Consider the following 19,734-nt stretch of genomic DNA (forward strand, 5'->3'; position numbering starts at 1 on the left):
AGAGAATCAGGGAAACCTGGTAAGCTATTATGTAACATTGTTAAGAACCAGGGTAGTGTCTCCTTTATACTTGCGTTAAGATCATCAGAATGTAATATTCTTCAGAGTCAGGAAGAAATTAGGGACGCCTTCCACTGTTACTTTACAGATTTAAAAAGTAAGGTATCTGAACAGGAGATGGAACCATATTAAATTTCAAGGTTATCTGAGGAGCAGAGATCTGATCTGGATGCACCGATCTCTGTGACTGATCTACAGAAGGCCTTGGATTCAATTCAAGGTAACACTTCTCCGGGCTCAGATGGGTTACCATTTGAGGTCTATAGGAGATACCGTGAAGAGTTGCTCCCCTGCTTGGTGGAGGACATTAATGACTCGGCCTAGGAGGGGAAACTACCTAGATCTACGATGGAGGCTATGTTAATAGGAAAAAAGGGAAAAGATCTGCTGGAGGTCGGCGCATACAGACCTATATCTCTGCTCAACACAGATATTAAAATTATTGCTAAGGTATTGTCGATTAGACTTAGAAAAGTTATAGAAAACATTATAGATCCCGATCAATGTGGTTTCATTCCGGGGAAAAGTACTCACTATAATATAAGGCATGAGCATCTCTTCTCTAGTATGCAGGTGACGGGGGGGAACCTCGCTCCATCCTGCCACTGGATGCCACTAAGGCTTTTGACAGGATGGAGTGGGGCTTTCTCTGGACAACAATGAGGTATTTTGGAATTGGGGACTATTTCATTAATTTGACACAAATTTTATATACAAACCCGACGGCTCAAATTTGTGTCAATAGTGTGGTAATCCCTCCTGTTTTACTATCAAGAAGTATGCATCAGGGATACCCGCTGACCCCTCTTTTATTCAATCTTTTTTTAGAACCTTTGGCCTTAAAGATCAGGCAGGATGGCTCAATAAGGGGTTTTGGAGAAGATGGGAGCGTAGGAAAAGTGTCTTTATATGCAGACAACATTCTTTTTTGTTTGGGGGATACCCCGAATAGACTACCGAATATTATTCACAGTATGGAGGAGTTCGGAGGTATGTCGGGGCTAGAAATTAATTGGAATAAGACTATTTTGTTACCTCTAGAGGATATGACACAGGTGAACACAGGGGGAGTGAGGATACTTGGGCCACAAAAATCCTTAAAGAGGACCTTTCACTAGAATAAAAACTAACTATACAGACATGGAGAGCGGCACCCAGGGATCCCCCTGCACTTACTATTATACCTGGGCGCCGCTCCGTTCGCCCGGTATAGCCTCCGGTATCCTTATAGTTGGGCTCCACCCAGGGGAACCTGCCGGCGTCTCATTCTCCCATGCTGTAGCGCTGGCCAATCGCAGCGCTCAGCTCATAGCCTGAGAGGAAAAAAAGCCTCTCAGGCTATGAGCTGTGCGCTGCGATTGGCCAGTGCTACAGCATGGGAGAATGAGACTCTGGCAGGTTTCCCTGGGTGGAGCCTAACTATGAAGATACCGGAGCCTATACCGGGCGAACGGAGCGGCGCCCAGGTATAACAGTAAGTGCAGGGAGATCCCTGGGCGCCGCTCTCCATGTCTGTATAGTTAGTTTAGATGTTTTATTCTAGTGAAAGGTCCTCTTTAAAGTAGTTGGGGATTAGAGTTTCCGCCTATTATATTATCCCTCTAATTAAAAAAACAAAAGCTAACATTGAGATCTGATCAAAATTACCACTATCGATGGCTGATAGAATCTCACTTATTAAAATGATTATTCTCCCTCAATTTTTGTATCTGTTCATGGCCGCACCAGTCTGGATTGATAATGGTACATTTTCACTTATGGATAAGTTACCAAATGAATAAATTTGGGGGAGAAACCGTGTTAGAATGAAAATAAAATATCTTCATTATCCTGTTAGTTCAGGAGGATTGGGTGTACCCTTTTTCAGAGGTTATCCGTATTTTTCGCCCTATAAGACGCACTTTCCCCCCCAAAAGTGGGGGGGAAATAGCAGTGCGTCTTATGGGGCGAATCCTGCATTTTTCCGCATTTTCATGCAGCACGGCGGGTGTATTAGCTGAGAGGGAGGAGGGGCTGGGGGCCGGCATCTGCTTTTATAATGACAGCGGGGCCCGTGCAGTGACTGTATTCTACTACACGGGCCCCGCTATAATCTTATCTATAATTGTAGGCATTGTTAATATATAAAAGTTCAGGGTAATCAGCACCTGTGTACCGTACTTACAAGCGCTCGTAGCAGAGAGGAGGGAGGAGGCAGGCCGGGAGGACGGGCGCTGGCAGCGGGAGTCACTACGTCATGCGCCTGCGCCGCCCACTTTATGAATGACGCATGACGTGGGCGCATGACGTAGTGACTCACGCTGCCAGCGCACGTCCTCCCGGCCTGCCTCCTCCCTCCTCTCTGCTACGAGCGCTTTTAAGTACGGTATACAGGCGCTGATTACCCTGAACTTTTATATATTAACAATGCCTACAATTATAGATAAGATTATATACAGTGAGCGGGGCCCATGTAGTAGAAAACAGTCACTGCACGGGCCCCGCTGTCATTATAAAACCAGATGTGACCCCCACCCCCTGTATTGGGGGTCATTCACACCGCAGAGACACTATTATGGGGGGGATCTGTGGATGACACATAGCATAAGATGCTATATATGTGTCATCCACAGATCCCCATAACAGTGCCATCCAGAGATCCCCCATAACAGTGTCACCCACAGATCCCCCATAACAGTGTCACCCACAGATCCCCCATAACAGTGTCACCCACAGATCCACCATAACAGTGTCACCCACAGATCCCCCATAACAGTGTCACCCACAGATCCCCCATAACAGTGTCACCCACAGACCACCATTAGCTCAAAACCCACCAAAAGCACACCTTTTGGTTCAATTTTTTTTTCTTATTATTTTCCTCCTCAAAAACCTAGGTGTGTCTTATGGGCCGGTGCGTCTTATAGGGCGAAAAATATGGTATTTGGCAGCTCAGCTACAGAAGATAAGGGAATGGCAGCTAGACCCTGTGCTAAATGATTTGGTTCATAACTCAGGATATAAAAGCATATTTGTGTTGCTTGTATCTGGACAACTAAATCAGATGAAGGACCCTGCTTGTCGTGCCATGGTCAATCTTCTTGTGTGGGACTATATGAGGAAGTTATTAGAGGTTACTACTGCACTTGATTTCACGGCACTTTGGGAAAATGTTTATTTGGGTGAATTTTTGAATATGTCACAGGATAAGTTCTGGATAAACTCGGGTATTAATTATATTTCTCAGCTTTTTAGAGATGGGGTCATTCTTACATTAGATGAGATTTCCCATTTAGAAGGGATTAGCAAGACTAATTGGTTTAGATACAGATAACTATATTCGGCTTACACTTCCACAGGCCAATCTTGGTTATTTACAGTGGAACATAATAGATTAATAGATATTCTGACGAAGGCACGGGTGTGGGGGGGGGGGGGGGGGGATTAAATTATCAAATATATATAGGGTATTAATTCATGGCATGATAAGTAGGGTGTTTTTTCCTAGTTGGCTGAGGTGGAGACATAAGGCTCCTGGATTAGTACAGATAGACTGGGTTAGAATTTATAGGAACATGAGTAGATGCCCAGTGAATACAATACTGTAATACTGTAATACAATTTCATTTTGTACATTGGCTATACTTGTCTCCTGCTCGAATAGCAGGGGTGCATGGGGGGCCTAACTGGGGTTGCCCTAGGGGGGACCATGAGTTGGCCGACTTCGTGCATCTTTGCTGGTACTGCAGATATGTTCAGGTATTTTGACAAGGTGTATATGGAATTGTTAAACATGGGATTGGGGTACAGCTGGCTTTTAATGCTCAAGTGGCCATATTAGGGGATATTGTGAAAGATCAGGGTTCAGCTCGTAAGTTTAAACTCATTTCCATGATGTTTATGTTAGCCAGAGTGATTACAGCACGTGGGTGGATGGCAAGAGCTCCCCCTGACATGAATAACAGGGTCAATCTGGTTAATAAGGTGAAAGCCTATGAAAAGATTATATGCCTCTAAAGATAAGTCTGAAGAATGGTCCAAAATATAGTCTTCGCCGCGTCCGTAGGAACCTGCTGTATAAATATATCACGTGAACTAACCCCTCAGGTGTACACCGTAAAAAAAATTACGAAAAAACTGTAAAAAAAAAGCATTTTTTGTCACCTTACATCACAAAGAGTGTAATACCAAGCGATCAAAAAGTCATACGCAAGCCAAAATCATACCAAACAGTCATCTCACTCCGCAAAAAAATGAGACCCTACCTAAGACAATCGCCCATAAAATAAAAAAAAACTATGGCTCTCAGAATATGAAGTCACTAAAACATGATTTTTTTATGTTTCAAAAATGCTGTTATTGTGTAAAACTTAAATAAATAAAAAAAAGGAATACATATTAGGTATCGCCGCGTCCATAAGAACCTGCTGTCAAAAAATACTACATGAACTAACCCCTCAGGTGAACACCGTAAAAAAAATTTAAAAGTTGTCAAAAAAGCCCTTTTTTGTCACCTTACATCACAAAAAGTGTAATACCAAGCGATCAAAAAGTCATATGCACCCCAAAATAGTACCAATCAAACCGTCATCTCATACCGAAAAAAATGAGTCCCTGCATAAGGTGTTGTCGTTTCCGTAACAACCTGCTCTATAAATATAGCACATGATCTAACTTGTCAGATGAACATTGTAAAAAAACAAAAAATAAAAAACAGCTATTATTTGTTATCTTGCCTCACAAAAAGTGTAATATAGAGCAACCAAAAATCATATGTACCCCAAAATAGTACCAACAAAACTGCCACCTTATCCGTAGTTTCCAAAATGGGGTAACTTTTTTGGAGTTTCTACTGTAGGGGTGCATCAGGGGGTCTTCAAATGTGACGTGGCAACTTAAAATTATCCCAGTGAAATCTGCCTTCCAAAAACCATATGGCGTTCCTTTCCTTCTGCGCCCTGTCGTGTGCCCGTACAGCAATTTACGACCACATATGGGGTGTTTCTGTAAACTACAGAATCAGGGTAATAAATATTGAGTTTTTTTGGCTGTTAACCCTTGCTTTGTTAATGGAAAAAATGGATTAAATTGGCAAATCTGCCAAAAAAGTTAAATTCTGAAATTTCGTCTCCATTTTCCTTTAATTCTTGTGGAACACCTAAAGGGTTAACAAAGTTTGTAAAATCAGTTTTGAATACCATGAGGGGTGTAGTTTCTAAAATGAGGCCATTTATGGGTGGTTTCTATTATGTAAGCCCCACTAAGTGACTTCAGACCTGATTTGCTTCTAAACTTCTAAGCCTTCTAACGTCCCAAAAAAATAAACTGTCATTTACAAAATGATCCAAACATGAAGTAGACATATGGGAAATGTCAAGTAATAACTATTTTAGGAGGTATCACTATCTGTTCTAAAAGCAGAGAAATAGAAATTTTTAAAATTGCGAATTTTTCCAAATTTTAGTTTTTTTTTTTTATAAATAAAAATGAAATATTTTGACTTAAATTTACCACTGTCATGAAGTACAATATGTGACGAGAGATCAATCTCAGAATGACTTGGATAAGTAAAAGCGTTTTAAAGTTATCACCACATAAAGTGACACATGTCAGATTTGCAAACAATGGCCTGGTCCTTAAGGTGAAAAATGGCAGGGTCCTGAAGGGGTTAAGAGGGTTTTCTGGTAGAAATAAGATGAATGGCACAACATAGTCATAAGAATAGATGCTCCAGAATTGCTATGTAACTAAGGCTACTTTCACACTAGCGTTCGGGGTTCCACTTGTGAGTTCCATTTGAAGGCTATCACAAGCGGCCACGAACGGATCCGTACGGCCCCAATGCATTCCGAGTGGATGCGGATCCGCTCAGAATGCCTCAGTCTGGCACCGTTTGACCTCCGTTCCGCTCAGCAGGCGGACACCCCAACGCAGCTTGCAGCGTTCGGGTGTCCGCCTGGCCGTGCGGAGCCAAACGGATCCGTCCAGACTTACAATGTAAGTCAATGGGGACGGATCCGTTTGAAGATGACACAATATGGTGCAATTTCAAACAGATCCGTCCCCCTTTGACTTTCAATGCAAAGTCTGGACGGATCCGTCTGACTAACTTTCACACTTGGATTTTTTTCTGAAATATAATGCAGACGGATCCGTTCTGAACGGACACCATCGTTTGCATTATAGGAGCGGATCCGTCTGTGCAGACACCAGACGGATCCGCTCCGAACGCAAGTGTGAAAGTAGCCTTAAACAGACATATGTACGTATCAGGAAAGGTTCATAGCATGCTTGAATGATGCAATTACTTTTATATTTGCTATGAACAATGCACTATGCAATACCAGTGCAGCAAAATATCAACGCAAGCCTCCAAATACAAAATGTCCAATTTGGTGACCATAAATTGTGTAGGTAAACTTAGTATATATAACCACAAGCAACTGCTATGTTTTGTGGGGCATCCCACTTCTTATGAAAGGGGATGCTCTCTAAAATATAGTAGGTGCGTGAGGTCACACTTCCGTCTGCCTCCGCTTCGGATATAAACCATATGGAATAAGTTCACCTGCATGATTTATGGTCACCGAATTGGACTTTTTGAATTTGGAGACAAGTTGATATTTTTCTACACTAATACTGCATGTGTATTTCTCTTCTCCTACTCTCTTCATTGATAAAGAAACGTTTGTTGGTTTGTCTATTTTAATTTATCTTTTTATCAGTTTAAAATGTTTGTTTCTCTTTTTGATATTACAGATAACACTGCTATTTTATATAGGTAAATATCAAGGTTACATAAAGACACGTCATTGCTGGTGAATAACTTACCAGAAGTTTCTTGCCTGAACTCATTTTTTGCTGCTCTTTCTCCTTTTTAGTATCTGCCTCTGTTGCAACAGCCAGTACCTGGTATCTGTGCAGAGAGAACGATGCATTAGATCAAAGCTACAATAGGGTCCAAACAAAACTTGGAAATGTAATCAAACTGCAAAACCATATTGTAGTAAGGGTACTTTCACACTTGCGGCAGAGGATTCCGGCAGGCAGTTCCGTCGCCGGAACTGCCTGCCGAATGCGGCAATCCGGACGCAAACAGATGGCATTTGTCAGACTGATCCGGATCCGTCTGACAAATGCATTGAAATACCGGATCCGTCTCTCCGGTGTCATCCGAAAAAACGGATCTGGTATTAATTTTTTTTGCATTTTTAAAGGAATGCGCAGACCGGAAAGCCGGATCCATTTTGCCGGAACACTTAATGCTGGATCCGGCACTAATACACTTCAATGTAAATTAATGCTGGATCTGGCATTTCGGCAAGTGTTCAGTATTTTGGCCAGAGAGAAAACTGCGGCATGCTGCAGTATTTTCTCAGTCCAAAAAATGTAAGAGGGGCTGAAATGATGATCTTGATGCATCCGGAACGGAATGCTCTCGATTCAGAATGCATTAGGATAAAACTGATCCGTTTTTTTTCGGTATTGAGCTCCGGTTTCAAGAAATCTACAGTGAGTCCAGTTGCCTGGATTTATTCTTTACAGATAAAAATTTGAAAACACTATATTATATATATATATATATATATATATATATATATAAAGACAACTAATAATAATTGTTTACATACAGGATTCCATTTTTCTATCCATTTGTGGAGGACATTTTTAAAATATGACACGAGGAATTGCAGCCATATTGGTTGCCACTTTTGAACTGGCTTCTCAGAAACCGCCAACAAACTGCCAGAATAATCCATCAACACCACCTGCTCGTCAGTGGTGAAGAGCGCCGCATTAACCTGCAGCGATCTCCTCCACATTATGCCATCACTCATCCCCATACAAACTCGCTGTTTGCCGGCAGCAGATCATTTTTACATAGCTGCCGGCAAACAATGATTTCGGTGACTACACAAACTATGTAATTACCTGACGAACGAGCGTTTCACTCATTCATCAGGTAATCGGCGGCACCTTTACACCAGCAGATAATCGCTAATGAGCATTCCTATGAAAGCTCATTACCAATTATCAAGTGTATTCCCGGTCCGTATAAAGGGACCTTTAGTTACTTTGGTCAGTCTCAGGAGTTAATCAAATAATTGTAGAGAAGTGATTAAATAAGAAGGTACTCAAGTTTTCACTTCTTTTCTGACAAAAAGGCCCCCACCATACGTGACAATCAGAGAGCATGTACAATGCATTGTGAATGTCTTCAGTCCCTTTCACTTTTTTCAGATTTTATGGAGTTGCGGCTTTGTGCTAAAATGAAAACATATTTAAGTTTTCGCCATCATTCTGCACTAAATATCTCATAATGAGAATGTTTGAAATCTCTGCTAATTTATTGAAAAGGAAAAACCAAAATATTGCAGTGAAATAACTATTCAGACCCTTTAGTCAGTACTTAGTTAAAGCACCCTTGTCAGTGATTACAGCCTACAGTTTACACATCTGGATTTGGGGATTTTCTGACATTCTTATCTGCAGACCCTCTCAAGTTCTGTCAGGTTGGATGGTGACTGTCCGTGGACAGTCATTTTCAGGTCTCTCCAGAGATATTCGACTGGGTTCAAGCCAGGGCTCTAGCTGGACCACTCAAGGAGATTCAGAGTTGTCCCTAAGCCATTCCTGTGTTGTGTTGGCTGTGTGCTTATGGTAATTGTTTTGTTTGTAAACCTTCAGCCCAGTTTCTGGTTCAGCTGTCATAGCCACTGAAAAGCACCCCACAGTATGATGCTACCACCACCATGCTTCACTGTATGGTATTAGGCAGCTGCTGAGCAGTGCCTGGTTTCATCTAGATATCAAGCTTAGCATTGAGGCCAAAAAGTTTCATCTTGGTTTACCATCATACAGAGAATCTTGTTTTTCAAAGCCTGAGAGTCCTTTAGATGCTTTTTTGAAAAGTCTAGGAAGGCTTTCAAGTGTCTTTTACTGAGAAGAGGCTTCTTTCTAGCCACTTTGTCATAAAGCCCAATTTGGGAGAGTGCTGCAGTGATGGTTGACCTTCTGGAAGTTTCTCCCATCTGCACAGAGGATCTTTGGAGCTCAGTCTGAGTGACCATTAGGTTCTTGGTCACCTCTCATACCGAGGCCTTTCTCCAGGAGTCCTGGTTGTTCCAAACATCTTCCATCTAAGAATCACGGAGGCCACTGTACTCTTGGGAAGAACTTTCAGTGCAGCAGAAATTTTTTGTACCCTTCTCCAGATCTGTGCCCCCACAAAATCCTGTCTCGTAGCTCTCCAGGAAGTCAACTGTAAGACCTTATATAGATAGGCCTGTGTCTTTCCAAATCATGTCCAATCAACTGAATTTACCACAGGTGGACTCCAATCAATCTGTAGAAACATCTCAAAGATGATCAAGAGAAATGAGAGGCCCCCAGAGCAATTGCAAGTGTCAAAAGAAAATGGTCTGAATATTTATGTTCTTGCAAAAAAAAATTTTTTTTATTTTTAATAAAATTTGCAAACATTTCTAAAATCTTGTTTTCACTTGCAGGTTGATGGAGGAAAACTTTTTTTTATTAAGCACGCAGCCACAAAACAAAATGTTAAAAATGTGAAAGGGTCTGAAGACTTTCCAAATGCATTGTATGCTGTCTGACTGATGGGGGTGGGTGGGATAGTAACAAGGTTTATTCTTGTCCCTTTTTCCTGGGATAATTTAAACCCATAGAGGTAGAGGAGGAAGGTCTGTGAGCCTCCTCCTCTCCTTCCATGCTGCCTGCTCTTCCCTCTCCAGCCAACCCTCTCCTCCTCCAGACAGACTAAACTGCAAGTTGCAAGTACACTCACTATATGCAGCTCTCACTTCAAACTAATCTAATTCAGACAACTCGAGCCATGTTCATTGAGCAAGACCAAGAAGGCAATTCTACTTGCATTCGACCTGAGGAAGAGTCCTCAGAAACATTCTTCCCCCACCGTTGGACCTACTCAAAATAATATTGTCCTGTTCTGCTTGAACAAACTCAGCTCGGGCTAATCAGTGGGAGGGGGATTTAAAGTGGCTGCCTAATTTTATTTTATTCAATTTTTTCAGCACATAAAGTCAGTTATTAAAGGATAACTGTCATATTTTCACTCAAAATTCATTTTTCATATATGTTGGGGGTACAGAAGGAGGGCAACTAAAGTAATAACTGGAATGGGGGGGACTACAGTACCCTGAAAGATTATCAACATTAGGGTTATTCACTTTAGAAAAAAGACGACTGAGGGGACATCTAATTAATATGTATAAATATATCAGGGACAGAGATCTCTCCCATCATCTATTTATCCCCAAGGGGACATCCTCTGAGTCTGGAGGAAAGAAGGTTTGTACAGAAAAATAGAAAAGGATTATTCTTTACGGTAAGAGCAGTAAGACTATGGAACTCTCTACCTGAGGAGGTGGTGATGGCGAGTACAATAAAGGAATTCAAGAGGGGCCTGGATGTATTTCTGGAGTATAATAATATTACAGGCTATAGCTACTAGAGAGGGGTCGTTGATCCAGGGAGTTAGTCTGATTGCCTGATTGGAGACGGGATGGAATTTTTTATTCCCCTAAAGTGGGGAAAATTGGATTATATCTCACAGGGTTTTTTTTGCCTTCCTCTAGATAAACTTGCAGGATGACAGGCCGAACTGGATGGACAAATGTCTTTTTTCTGCCTTATATACTATGTTACTATGTTGTTGCTGCTGTGGTGATAATCCATTATCACTAATTATTGTGTTCACGTACCACTTGTTTAATAAGATTCCGTCCATAGCAACTGCTCCTCACAAGACTTCTTTCTGACTATCTTTTCAAGATGGCCGCCGATACCCTTACCCTAAAGGCTAAGACCTCCCTCCCTAACTAACCAGAATTCATTTGGCTCATCTCGGGAACGCGCACCCTCACCCTAACTAATCGGCTTTCTCCAGACTTAAACACGCCCTCTTCCTCCTGAGTAGTTGATCGCAAATTTTTATCGCAAATTTTATTGCGTATATCGGCACTATCCCGATCCGACGGGAGCACGCACGCAGCGTTCGGGACTGCCCACTATTACATCCTCCGTCTTCTGTATATAGAAGATAGGAGACGGAGGACACCTAGCAACGCCACACCACTGAAATGCCTGGGGGAGAAAAGAACATGCTGCAATTACTAGGTAATTCAATACCTATACAAAAGTATTAACTAGGTAACTACGGAAAACTTAGTCAGACCAATTCAATTACATGGAAAAAAATATATGACAGTTACCCTTTAATATAATACTATTAGAAGATTTGTGTCTTGCTTTGTATAGTGCTGCTCACTTATTCAGTCCAATCTTCATCACTGACTGTATGGTGCTCTAATCCCTACATGGTTGCTCATCATGTGACCAGACTAAGTGTCCTCCAATAAGTAACACTACACAAGGCAAGGAAAACTAGCACATGCGTAATGGAAGCTGCTAACATTCTAGCCAACATATACCTGGAAAACTCTTTCACTGTTAGCACATAATGCTGTTATTTTAATCCATAATTTGTCTCTGACAACATCTTAGATTTCTTGTACTCAGAACATTACATTTACACTCACTTGTAGCTTTCGACCTGTCGACAAGAAGACACAGTAACAAAGGAATCTGTTTTAGGACTGTATCTTAGGGGACCTGGTAAAAGGAACCCTGGCAGGTAACGTCCAAATGCATAGCTCTCCTGCTCAAAGAACATAAGCATCCCATCCATTGACTGAATACAAATCAAATCTCGACCTGTAGAAGAAAATACATTTCCGTTAATACTTGACTAATTGAAATATATCAGTAATAATTACATAATCATGGGACGGTCTCAGATATTTACTTTCATTAGTCAGATCTACAGTGGTATTTCCAACTTGTACATAATATGCCATAAATGTAAGACAGAGGCACCATTGGGACCCACACATATGTGGAAATCGAGGTTTCCGATGAATCGCCTGGTTAGGCAGCTGCCACACCCAGACACAGAATGAATAGAGAGGTGGCCTTCACTTCCATAGGAGTTATTGAGACAAGAACAGGAAATGTCAATGTATTGTGTTAAATGTTTATAACAAAAGCATGATATGTCATATTCTGATAACACATAGCCTTTAAGACTGCATACTGTGCAATAATAACTATTACTATTCCTCTGTCAACAGGATGTGGCTTTACATGGTCTGAAACAGTTCAATCATTATTAAAGTGTGCACAGACACATTAAAAGGGTTGTCCAGTCCCTTGAAATTTTTGACCCAAAGTTTAGAATGGTATAAAATACTAATACCTCTTACTATACTTACGGCTTACAGTGATGATGTTTAGACACAGATATATGCCAACTGCTGCCCACAGTAGACACTTTTGCGGCTACTGCTGCAGTCAGTGATTAGCTGCAGTGTTCAAATAATACAGAAACTGGTTGGGAGAATAGGATGCGAAGGGTGGGTCGAGGAAGCATTAAGGTATTACCCGGTTTGCTACTTTATACCATTCTAAGATTCTGGTAAAAAAATAAAAACACTGGTGAATCTCGCCCATGCCATGCATTCAGATTTAAGACAATTTTTTCAGTTACAGTCACAACTGTAAAATATGGCATTCAACTTTAAAGTGTACCTTCAGTTTCCAAAGGAAAACAATTAGAATGTAGGACCAGCCAAAGTCTGACATCAGTGGTGTAGCTGACCAGCTAAGACCTGTCCTAGGTTGCTAACATAGCTTATATGCTTATATAGCTAGACCTGCCAATAACCTTAATACAGTTCCTATGTCTATGTGTTAAAGACAAAAAGCAGAGTTATTTACAGTGACTTCATGTTTTAGATGTCATATAACTGTTATATATTGTGTTCACAGAAGCAGAAAAGATAATATGCCTTTAAGATTAATTCTATGGATGTGAGGTAAGCTCAATGACACAGCAGAAACAACAAATCATAGAGTTAAACTGTTGTTGCTGGGCAGGAGTCTTGACCAATCACAGCCAGCCTCACACACAGCCTGCGTGGGAAATCCCCCTAGCAGGAGCTGTTGAAATCATTATTCACCAGAGAGAGGAGCTGAACAGACACATACTCCACTAAGAGCTTTGTTTTATGGAAGTAAGAGGCTAAAATAGGTATTTAAAACAGTTATATAATGTTCCTACTGTTAATATAGTGATTAGAACTGTATACTGAGCCAGTTATATGTGTGTTGACTTACAGGTGCCCCAATTGTAAACTACAAAGTTCACAATCCAAATTCAAATTCCATATTGCAATCCAAATTGCATACAACTATACCAGATCATACTTCAACCAATCTGCAAATAGTTACTGCTAACTGCATATTGTAAATTGCGACCAAATTCAGCAAGTAGAACTATTAGTTAGACCTCAGATATACCTCTCACAGAGATCATAAAGTCCTTAAATAACTTAAAGTGGGAGTACAGATACTCAAGAGAGAAATATATCCAACATTTTATGTTGAATGACAAGATTGAACAGTTGAACCACCATCTTATCTGCAGCGGAGGAGGCAGTGTTATATATGAAGAAAAGTTGAAGTTAATAAAGAAGTTATTTCAAGCATTTGGTGTGCTCTTTAAACCTACTGTTTCCATAGAACAGAGATAGAGGAATTACAGAGTAATAGACAGTCTGGTTAGACTAAAAGTCAGAGATATCAAAATTCTTCTAATGCAACAGCCCAAAAGGCACTTCATAGTGCTGCGCCTGCCACAGTGGAACTATTATTCTAAGAGGGCGAACTGAACTCAACTTGCACAGTAAAGAGCCGCATTAGAGCAGCGGAGCGCCAGCATATACCGCCACGCAGCAACTGTCCCATGAGTGAGCAAGCAAAGACACCTCAGCAGAGCTACCATAGAGGCCATAGAACGTGTGCATTAGTCAAACTGCAGCTGACTCTTAAAGTGGCAGAACGGCAAAATAGTGAGAGAAAGAGCGCCAACCCTCCTGGGATCCGTAGAGAGAGAAAGAGACGCATGGTGGGAGGCCAAAATCCAGAGCTAGAGTGCCCGCACCGCTATCCACGGAGAGACCACGTACTACAGCCAGCTAGTTTCCCGCCACTAGGCCCAAAGCCTGCAGCAGCGTATACAAGCCAGCGCATCACAAGTCATCACAGAGCATTGCAAGTCTGCACAGAGCATCGCATCATATCAAGAAAAGACACGTCTCTTTTAAGACTGACATTTGTGCCTGCTCTTCAGAATAAGGTCAGAGCTTTCCTTTTACTACTTACGCTGGGTTCAGACCTGAGCGTACCGAAGGATCGCTCTGTTTGCGCGATTAGTCGCCCATAGTCGCGCGTTCCCGGAAGTCTATGTACGGGAACGCGCGACACTACGCCCCAAAGAAGCTCCTGAACTTCTTGGGGCGTCGGGCATTTTACAGAGCGATCGTACGCGTTGTAAAACGCCCAGGTGAGAACCATGCCGATAGGGAAGCATTGGTTTCTCCTTGTTGAGCGTTTTACAGCGCGTAGGAACGTGCTGTAAAACGCTCAGGTCTGAACCGGCTGTTATCAATGCATATAGGCTTTGGCATAAAGAGACATTTTTTTGTTCAGAAATAAGAGACTTTAAAGTAAAACAAAGGACAGTTTGTAGTACACGGACTCTAAAGTATTTAAAGTGAAAGTCATGTATTTTTTGCAATTTGTCAGTATTGCATTTAAAGTTAGTCATTTATTGCCTGCATTTATCGCTGTTACATTTAGGCCCCTTTCACACGGGCGAGTATTCCGCGCGGATGCAATGCGTGAGTTGAACGCATTGCACCCGCACTGAATCCCGACCCATTCATTTCTATGGGGCTGTTCACATGAGCGGTGATTTTCACGCATCACTTGTGCGTTGCGTGAAAATCGCAGCATGCTCTATATTCTGCGTTTTTCAAACAACGCAGGCCCCATAGAAGTGAATGGGGTTGCGTGAAAATCGCAAGCATCCGCAAGCAAGTGCGGATGCGGTGCGATTTTCACGCACGGTTGCTAGGAGACGATCGGGATGGAGACCAGATTATTATTTCCCCTTATAACATGGTTATAAGGGAAAATAATAGCATTCTGAATACAGAATGCATAGTAAAATAGCGCTGAAGGGGTAAAAAAATTATAAAAAATAATTTAACTCACCTTAGTCCACTTGATCGCGCTGCCGACATCTCCTGTCTCCTTCTTTGCTGATTGTAGGAACAGGACCTGTGGTGACGTTACTCCGGTCATCACATGATCCATCACATAATCTTTTTCCATGGTGATGGATCATGTGATGGACCATGTGACGACCGGAGTGACGTCACCACAGGTCCTGTTCCTACAATCAGCAAAGAAGGAGACAGAAGAAGGAGATGCCGGCAGCGCGATCAAGTAGACTAAGGTGAGTTAAATTATTATTATTATTTTTTTAACCCTTCAAGCGCTATTTTACTATGCATTCTGTATTCAGAGTGCTATTATTTTCCCTTATAACCATGTTATAAGGGAAAATAATACAATCTACAGAACACCGATCCCAAGCCCGAACTTCTGAGAAGAAGTTCGGGTTTGGGTACCAAACATGCGCGATTTTTCTCATTTTTCTTTTTCTTACAATGTTTTGCACTCGCGAGGAAAAATCGCGCGTGTTCCCGCAACGCACCCGCACATTTTCCCGCAACGCCCGTGTGAAAGAGGCCTTAAAGTGAAAGTCAATTATTTCTGTCAGTATTGCATTTAAAGTGAAAGGCATCTTATTATTTGTATTAATTGTGATAGCATTGAAAGTAAAATGTCTGAGCCTAGTATTACCATACCACTGTTAGAGGATGCAAAGATAGATAGAGTAGAAGTTGAAGAAGACTGGAACCTGTCTGAGGTAGAAGAGTCTGATGCAGGCATTAGTCTTGCCTCAAAGAAATATAGCCCAAGCAGATGAACTAAGACGTTCATCACGTGCCAGAAAACCGACCCCAAAGATGCTGGAAAATTTGGAGCAAGAAGAAGCACTGAAAAGAAAAAAGTTCACCAGAATGTATAAGTGAAAATTAAACATTAAAGACATTCGTAAAAAGCTAAAGCAAGAAAGTATAAAAGGGAACTTGAGTGATATTGTAGAGACGGTAGAAGAATCTGAATCAGAGCTTTTGGCAGCATATGTCAACCTGCGGTCGTTTACGACACCTTCCCAGGATATTGTAAGGAACATGAACACATGTACTGCGGTCACTAAAGATTTAGTAACGCTCAAGAGAGAACTATCAGCTGCAGCTAATTATGATGAAGTTAAAGCAAGAAGTAGAATGAATGAGCTTTTTATGAGAGCCTATGCTAGGTCCTTAGGGGGAACCACAATCTCAAGTGTGACTTCCTTCGCTAGCAGAAGTGCCACCCATATATCAGAGTCCTCAAATACTTCAGCCAAAAGAAACAATTAGCTGAACAACTTGCTGTCAAGAGAGCAGAAATTGAAATGGAAGCTGCCATCGAGGCACAGCGCTGTCAAATGGAAGCACAGAGCCATCAAATGGAAGCTGAAATGGAGGCACAGCGCCATAAAATGGAAGCTGAATTGAAAAGTCTGGAAAGGCAAAAAGTAGTTAAGATCATAGAAGCCAGAATCAGTACACGAAGAGGATATGAATCAGAGTAGTCATAAGTTCAAATCTGTACTAAGTGAAGAAGCAGACTCCTACTTTCCTACATACTCCCAGGAGAATGGAAGGAAATCTCCAGCACTCAGTGAGTAAATAAGTCAATATCCTTCTATCCCTGCTTAGAAAGACAAAGAGAGGCCTAGTCCAGTGTTAGGAAAAAGGAGTGGGGATTTATTCTCTATCTCTACCGGAAAAGAAGAAGAAAGGGACTCACCTAATTCAGAACTAAGTGAGAAAATAGAACCGGATGATTCTATTCCTAGATGCCACGGCAATGCTCAGGAGAATGTTACAACCATTGTCCCAGCAAGACCACAAAGAACAGTCCTAGCTAGACTTCCTGTTCCAGAACATACTGTAATTTCAGGAGACGTACTGAAGTTCATAGAGTGGAAGGCAAGTTTGAGATGATAATTGAGCATCATTGCTTCAGTCCAGTATACAAGTTATTCTACCTTCAGAGATATGTTGGTGGAGAAGCCAAGGAAGTTCTTGAAGGTAACTTCTATAGAAAAGACGAAGAAGCCTACAAGCACGCTTGGGAAAAATTGAATGCAGGATATGGTTATCCTTTCTTAGTACAGCCTTTAGAGAGAAACTGAATAGCTGGCCTAAAATAGGTCCTAAAGAACACTTCAGACTACAAAAGCATGATGACTTCCTGCAAGCATGCAGCAATGCCATCCCACATGTTCAAAGACTAGAAGTATTAAACAACTATCTCGAAAACCACAGGATGCTAACCAAGTGACCTGAAGAAGTGGCTTCTAGATGGAATGTGACTAAACAGTTAGACCTAGGCAAGAACTTCACAAGTTTTAAAGAGTTGTCTGAGTTCGTCAATAAGGAAGCACGAATAGCATATAATTAGGGCTGCAACGATTAATCGACTATCGATAATATTCGATAACGGTATTCGTTGTTGACGAATCCAGTTATCGAATAATCGCAGTTTTGTTGCTATGCGGGTGGGCGGTTTACTTTAAATCAGTGCATCTTTATTTTACCTTACAATGAAGCTCCAGTAACAGGCAGAGCGGGCGGCGGCGTAACGTCACTTACTCACGTGACGAGCCTGCTCCTCCTGCTTCATTCATAAAGTTGGCGGAGCAGGTGTGTCACGTGAGTGAGTGATGTTACGCCGCCGCCCACTCTGCCTGTTACCGGAGCTTTATTGTAAGGTAATAAAGATGCGCTGAGTAAAAGTTACTGCCAGAATAGTCTGCTGTGAGTAGTGGGGCCGAGATGTTATGGGGAGGGGAATCTGTGGATGGCACTGCTATGGGAGGGGGATCTGTGGATGGCACTGTTATGGGGAGGGGGATCTGTGGATGGCACTGTTATGGGGAGGGGGATCTGTGCACTGTTATGGAGAGGGGGATCTGTGCACTGTTATGGAGAGGGGGATCTGTGCACTGTTATGGAGAGGGGGATCTGGGCACTGTTATGGGGAGGGGGGTCTGTGGATGACACTGTTATGGGGGAGATCTGTGGATGACACAAATAGTATAAGATGCTATATAGTGTCATCCACAGATCCCCCCCTCCCCATAACAGTGCACAGATCCCCCTCCCCATAAGATTGCCATCCACAGATCCCACTCCCCAGAACAGTGCCATCCACAAATCCCCTCCATAACAGTGCCATCCACAGATCCCTTCCATAACAGTGCCATCCACAGATCCCCCTCCATAACAGTGCCATGCACAGATCCCCTCCATAACAGTGCCATCCACAGATCTCCAATAACAGCGCCATCCACAGATCCCTCCATAACAGCGCCATCCACAGATCCCCTCATAATAGTGTCATCCACAGATCCCCCATAACAGTGCCATCCACAATTTGTTTTAATATGGCCAACGTAGCAGCTAAAGGTCCAGATACCTATGAGAGAAAGTCCAAAGTCACTACTGGGATCAGTAGAGAGACAGAACCGACAAATCTTCAGGCTACCTTCAAGTGTATGTTCTGTGGAGAAAACCACTCCATACACAAGTGCCAACAATTGAAGGAGAAGTCCCCAGATGAAAAGAAAAGGTTTATACTGGATAACAGGCCCTTTTTTCTGGCTGAACGCCTCGGAACGACGTTCCGGGGCGTTCTTTTTTTTTCCGACTCGGCCCGCCCCCCTTTAGTTACTGCAGGGCCGTTTCTTGGGGCGGGCGGGCCGGGCAGCCACCCGGGGCGCTGTCAGAAAGGGGGCGCCGGCAGGGCACAGCAGAAGATGAGCGCTGCGCTTCCATTGTGGAACCGCTCACTCATCTCCAAAGTCATCTCATCTGTATCGCCGTCCTCAGGACGGCAATACAAATGTCTGTAATGCGGCAGGGAGAAGTGTGTCCCCTCCCTGTTCCTCTGATAGGCTGCCAGCACTAGGCCGGCAGCCTATCAGAGGCCGGTGCAGGCGGCGCGATGACGCCATCGCGCCGCTTGAGCCAGCGAGGGACACAGGCCGGAAGAGGCCTGCATTGCATCCTGGAGGAGGTAAGTAAGTATAGGTATATTTTTATTTTTTTATATGTAAAAATGACAATCCTGGAACCTAAGGGGGGCTGCTAGGCTGGCACACACCTAAGGGGGGCTGCTGGCACATAAGGGGGGATACTGGCTGCTGGCACATAAGGGGGGCTACTGGTACATAAGGGGGTTGCTGGCACAAACATAAGGGGGGCTGCTGGCACAGACATAAGGGGGGCTGCTGGCACAGACATAAGGGGGGCTGCTGGCACAGACATAAGGGGGGCTGCTGGCACAGACATAAGGGGGGCTGCTGGCACAGACATAAGGGGGGCTGCTGGCACAGACATAAGGGGGGCTTTTGGGCTGGAACAGACATAAGGGGGGCTTTTGGGCTGGAACAGACATAAGGGGGGCTACTGGCTACTGGCACATAAGGGGGGCTACTGGCACATAAGGGGGGCTTCTGACACATAAGGGGGGCTACTGGCACATAAGGGGGGCTACTGGCACATAAGGGGGGCTTCTGGCACATAAGGGGGGCTACAGGCACATAAGGGATAAGGGGGGCTACTGGCA

The 19,734-nt window shown here is 42.8% G+C and overlaps 1 protein-coding gene across 4 annotated transcripts in view; it reads right to left on the reverse strand.

Annotated features, from left to right (window-relative positions):
• The window catches only part of BBS9 (Bardet-Biedl syndrome 9), a 484,979-nt gene that overhangs the window by 347,013 nt on the left and 118,232 nt on the right, over positions 1–19,734 (reverse strand). For all 4 annotated transcript variants that reach the window (XM_040434317.1, XM_040434316.1, XM_040434315.1 and 1 more), the window contains 2 exons: positions 11,619–11,793; positions 6,871–6,955 (listed from right to left, as the gene is read on the reverse strand). In XM_040434317.1, the coding sequence (XP_040290251.1) occupies positions 6,871–6,955; positions 11,619–11,793 (260 nt within the window). The remainder of the gene's footprint in view (positions 1–6,870; positions 6,956–11,618; positions 11,794–19,734) is intronic.

Source organism: Bufo bufo, chromosome 5, assembly GCF_905171765.1.
Source record: "Bufo bufo chromosome 5, aBufBuf1.1, whole genome shotgun sequence".
Classification (NCBI taxonomy): domain Eukaryota; kingdom Metazoa; phylum Chordata; class Amphibia; order Anura; family Bufonidae; genus Bufo; species Bufo bufo.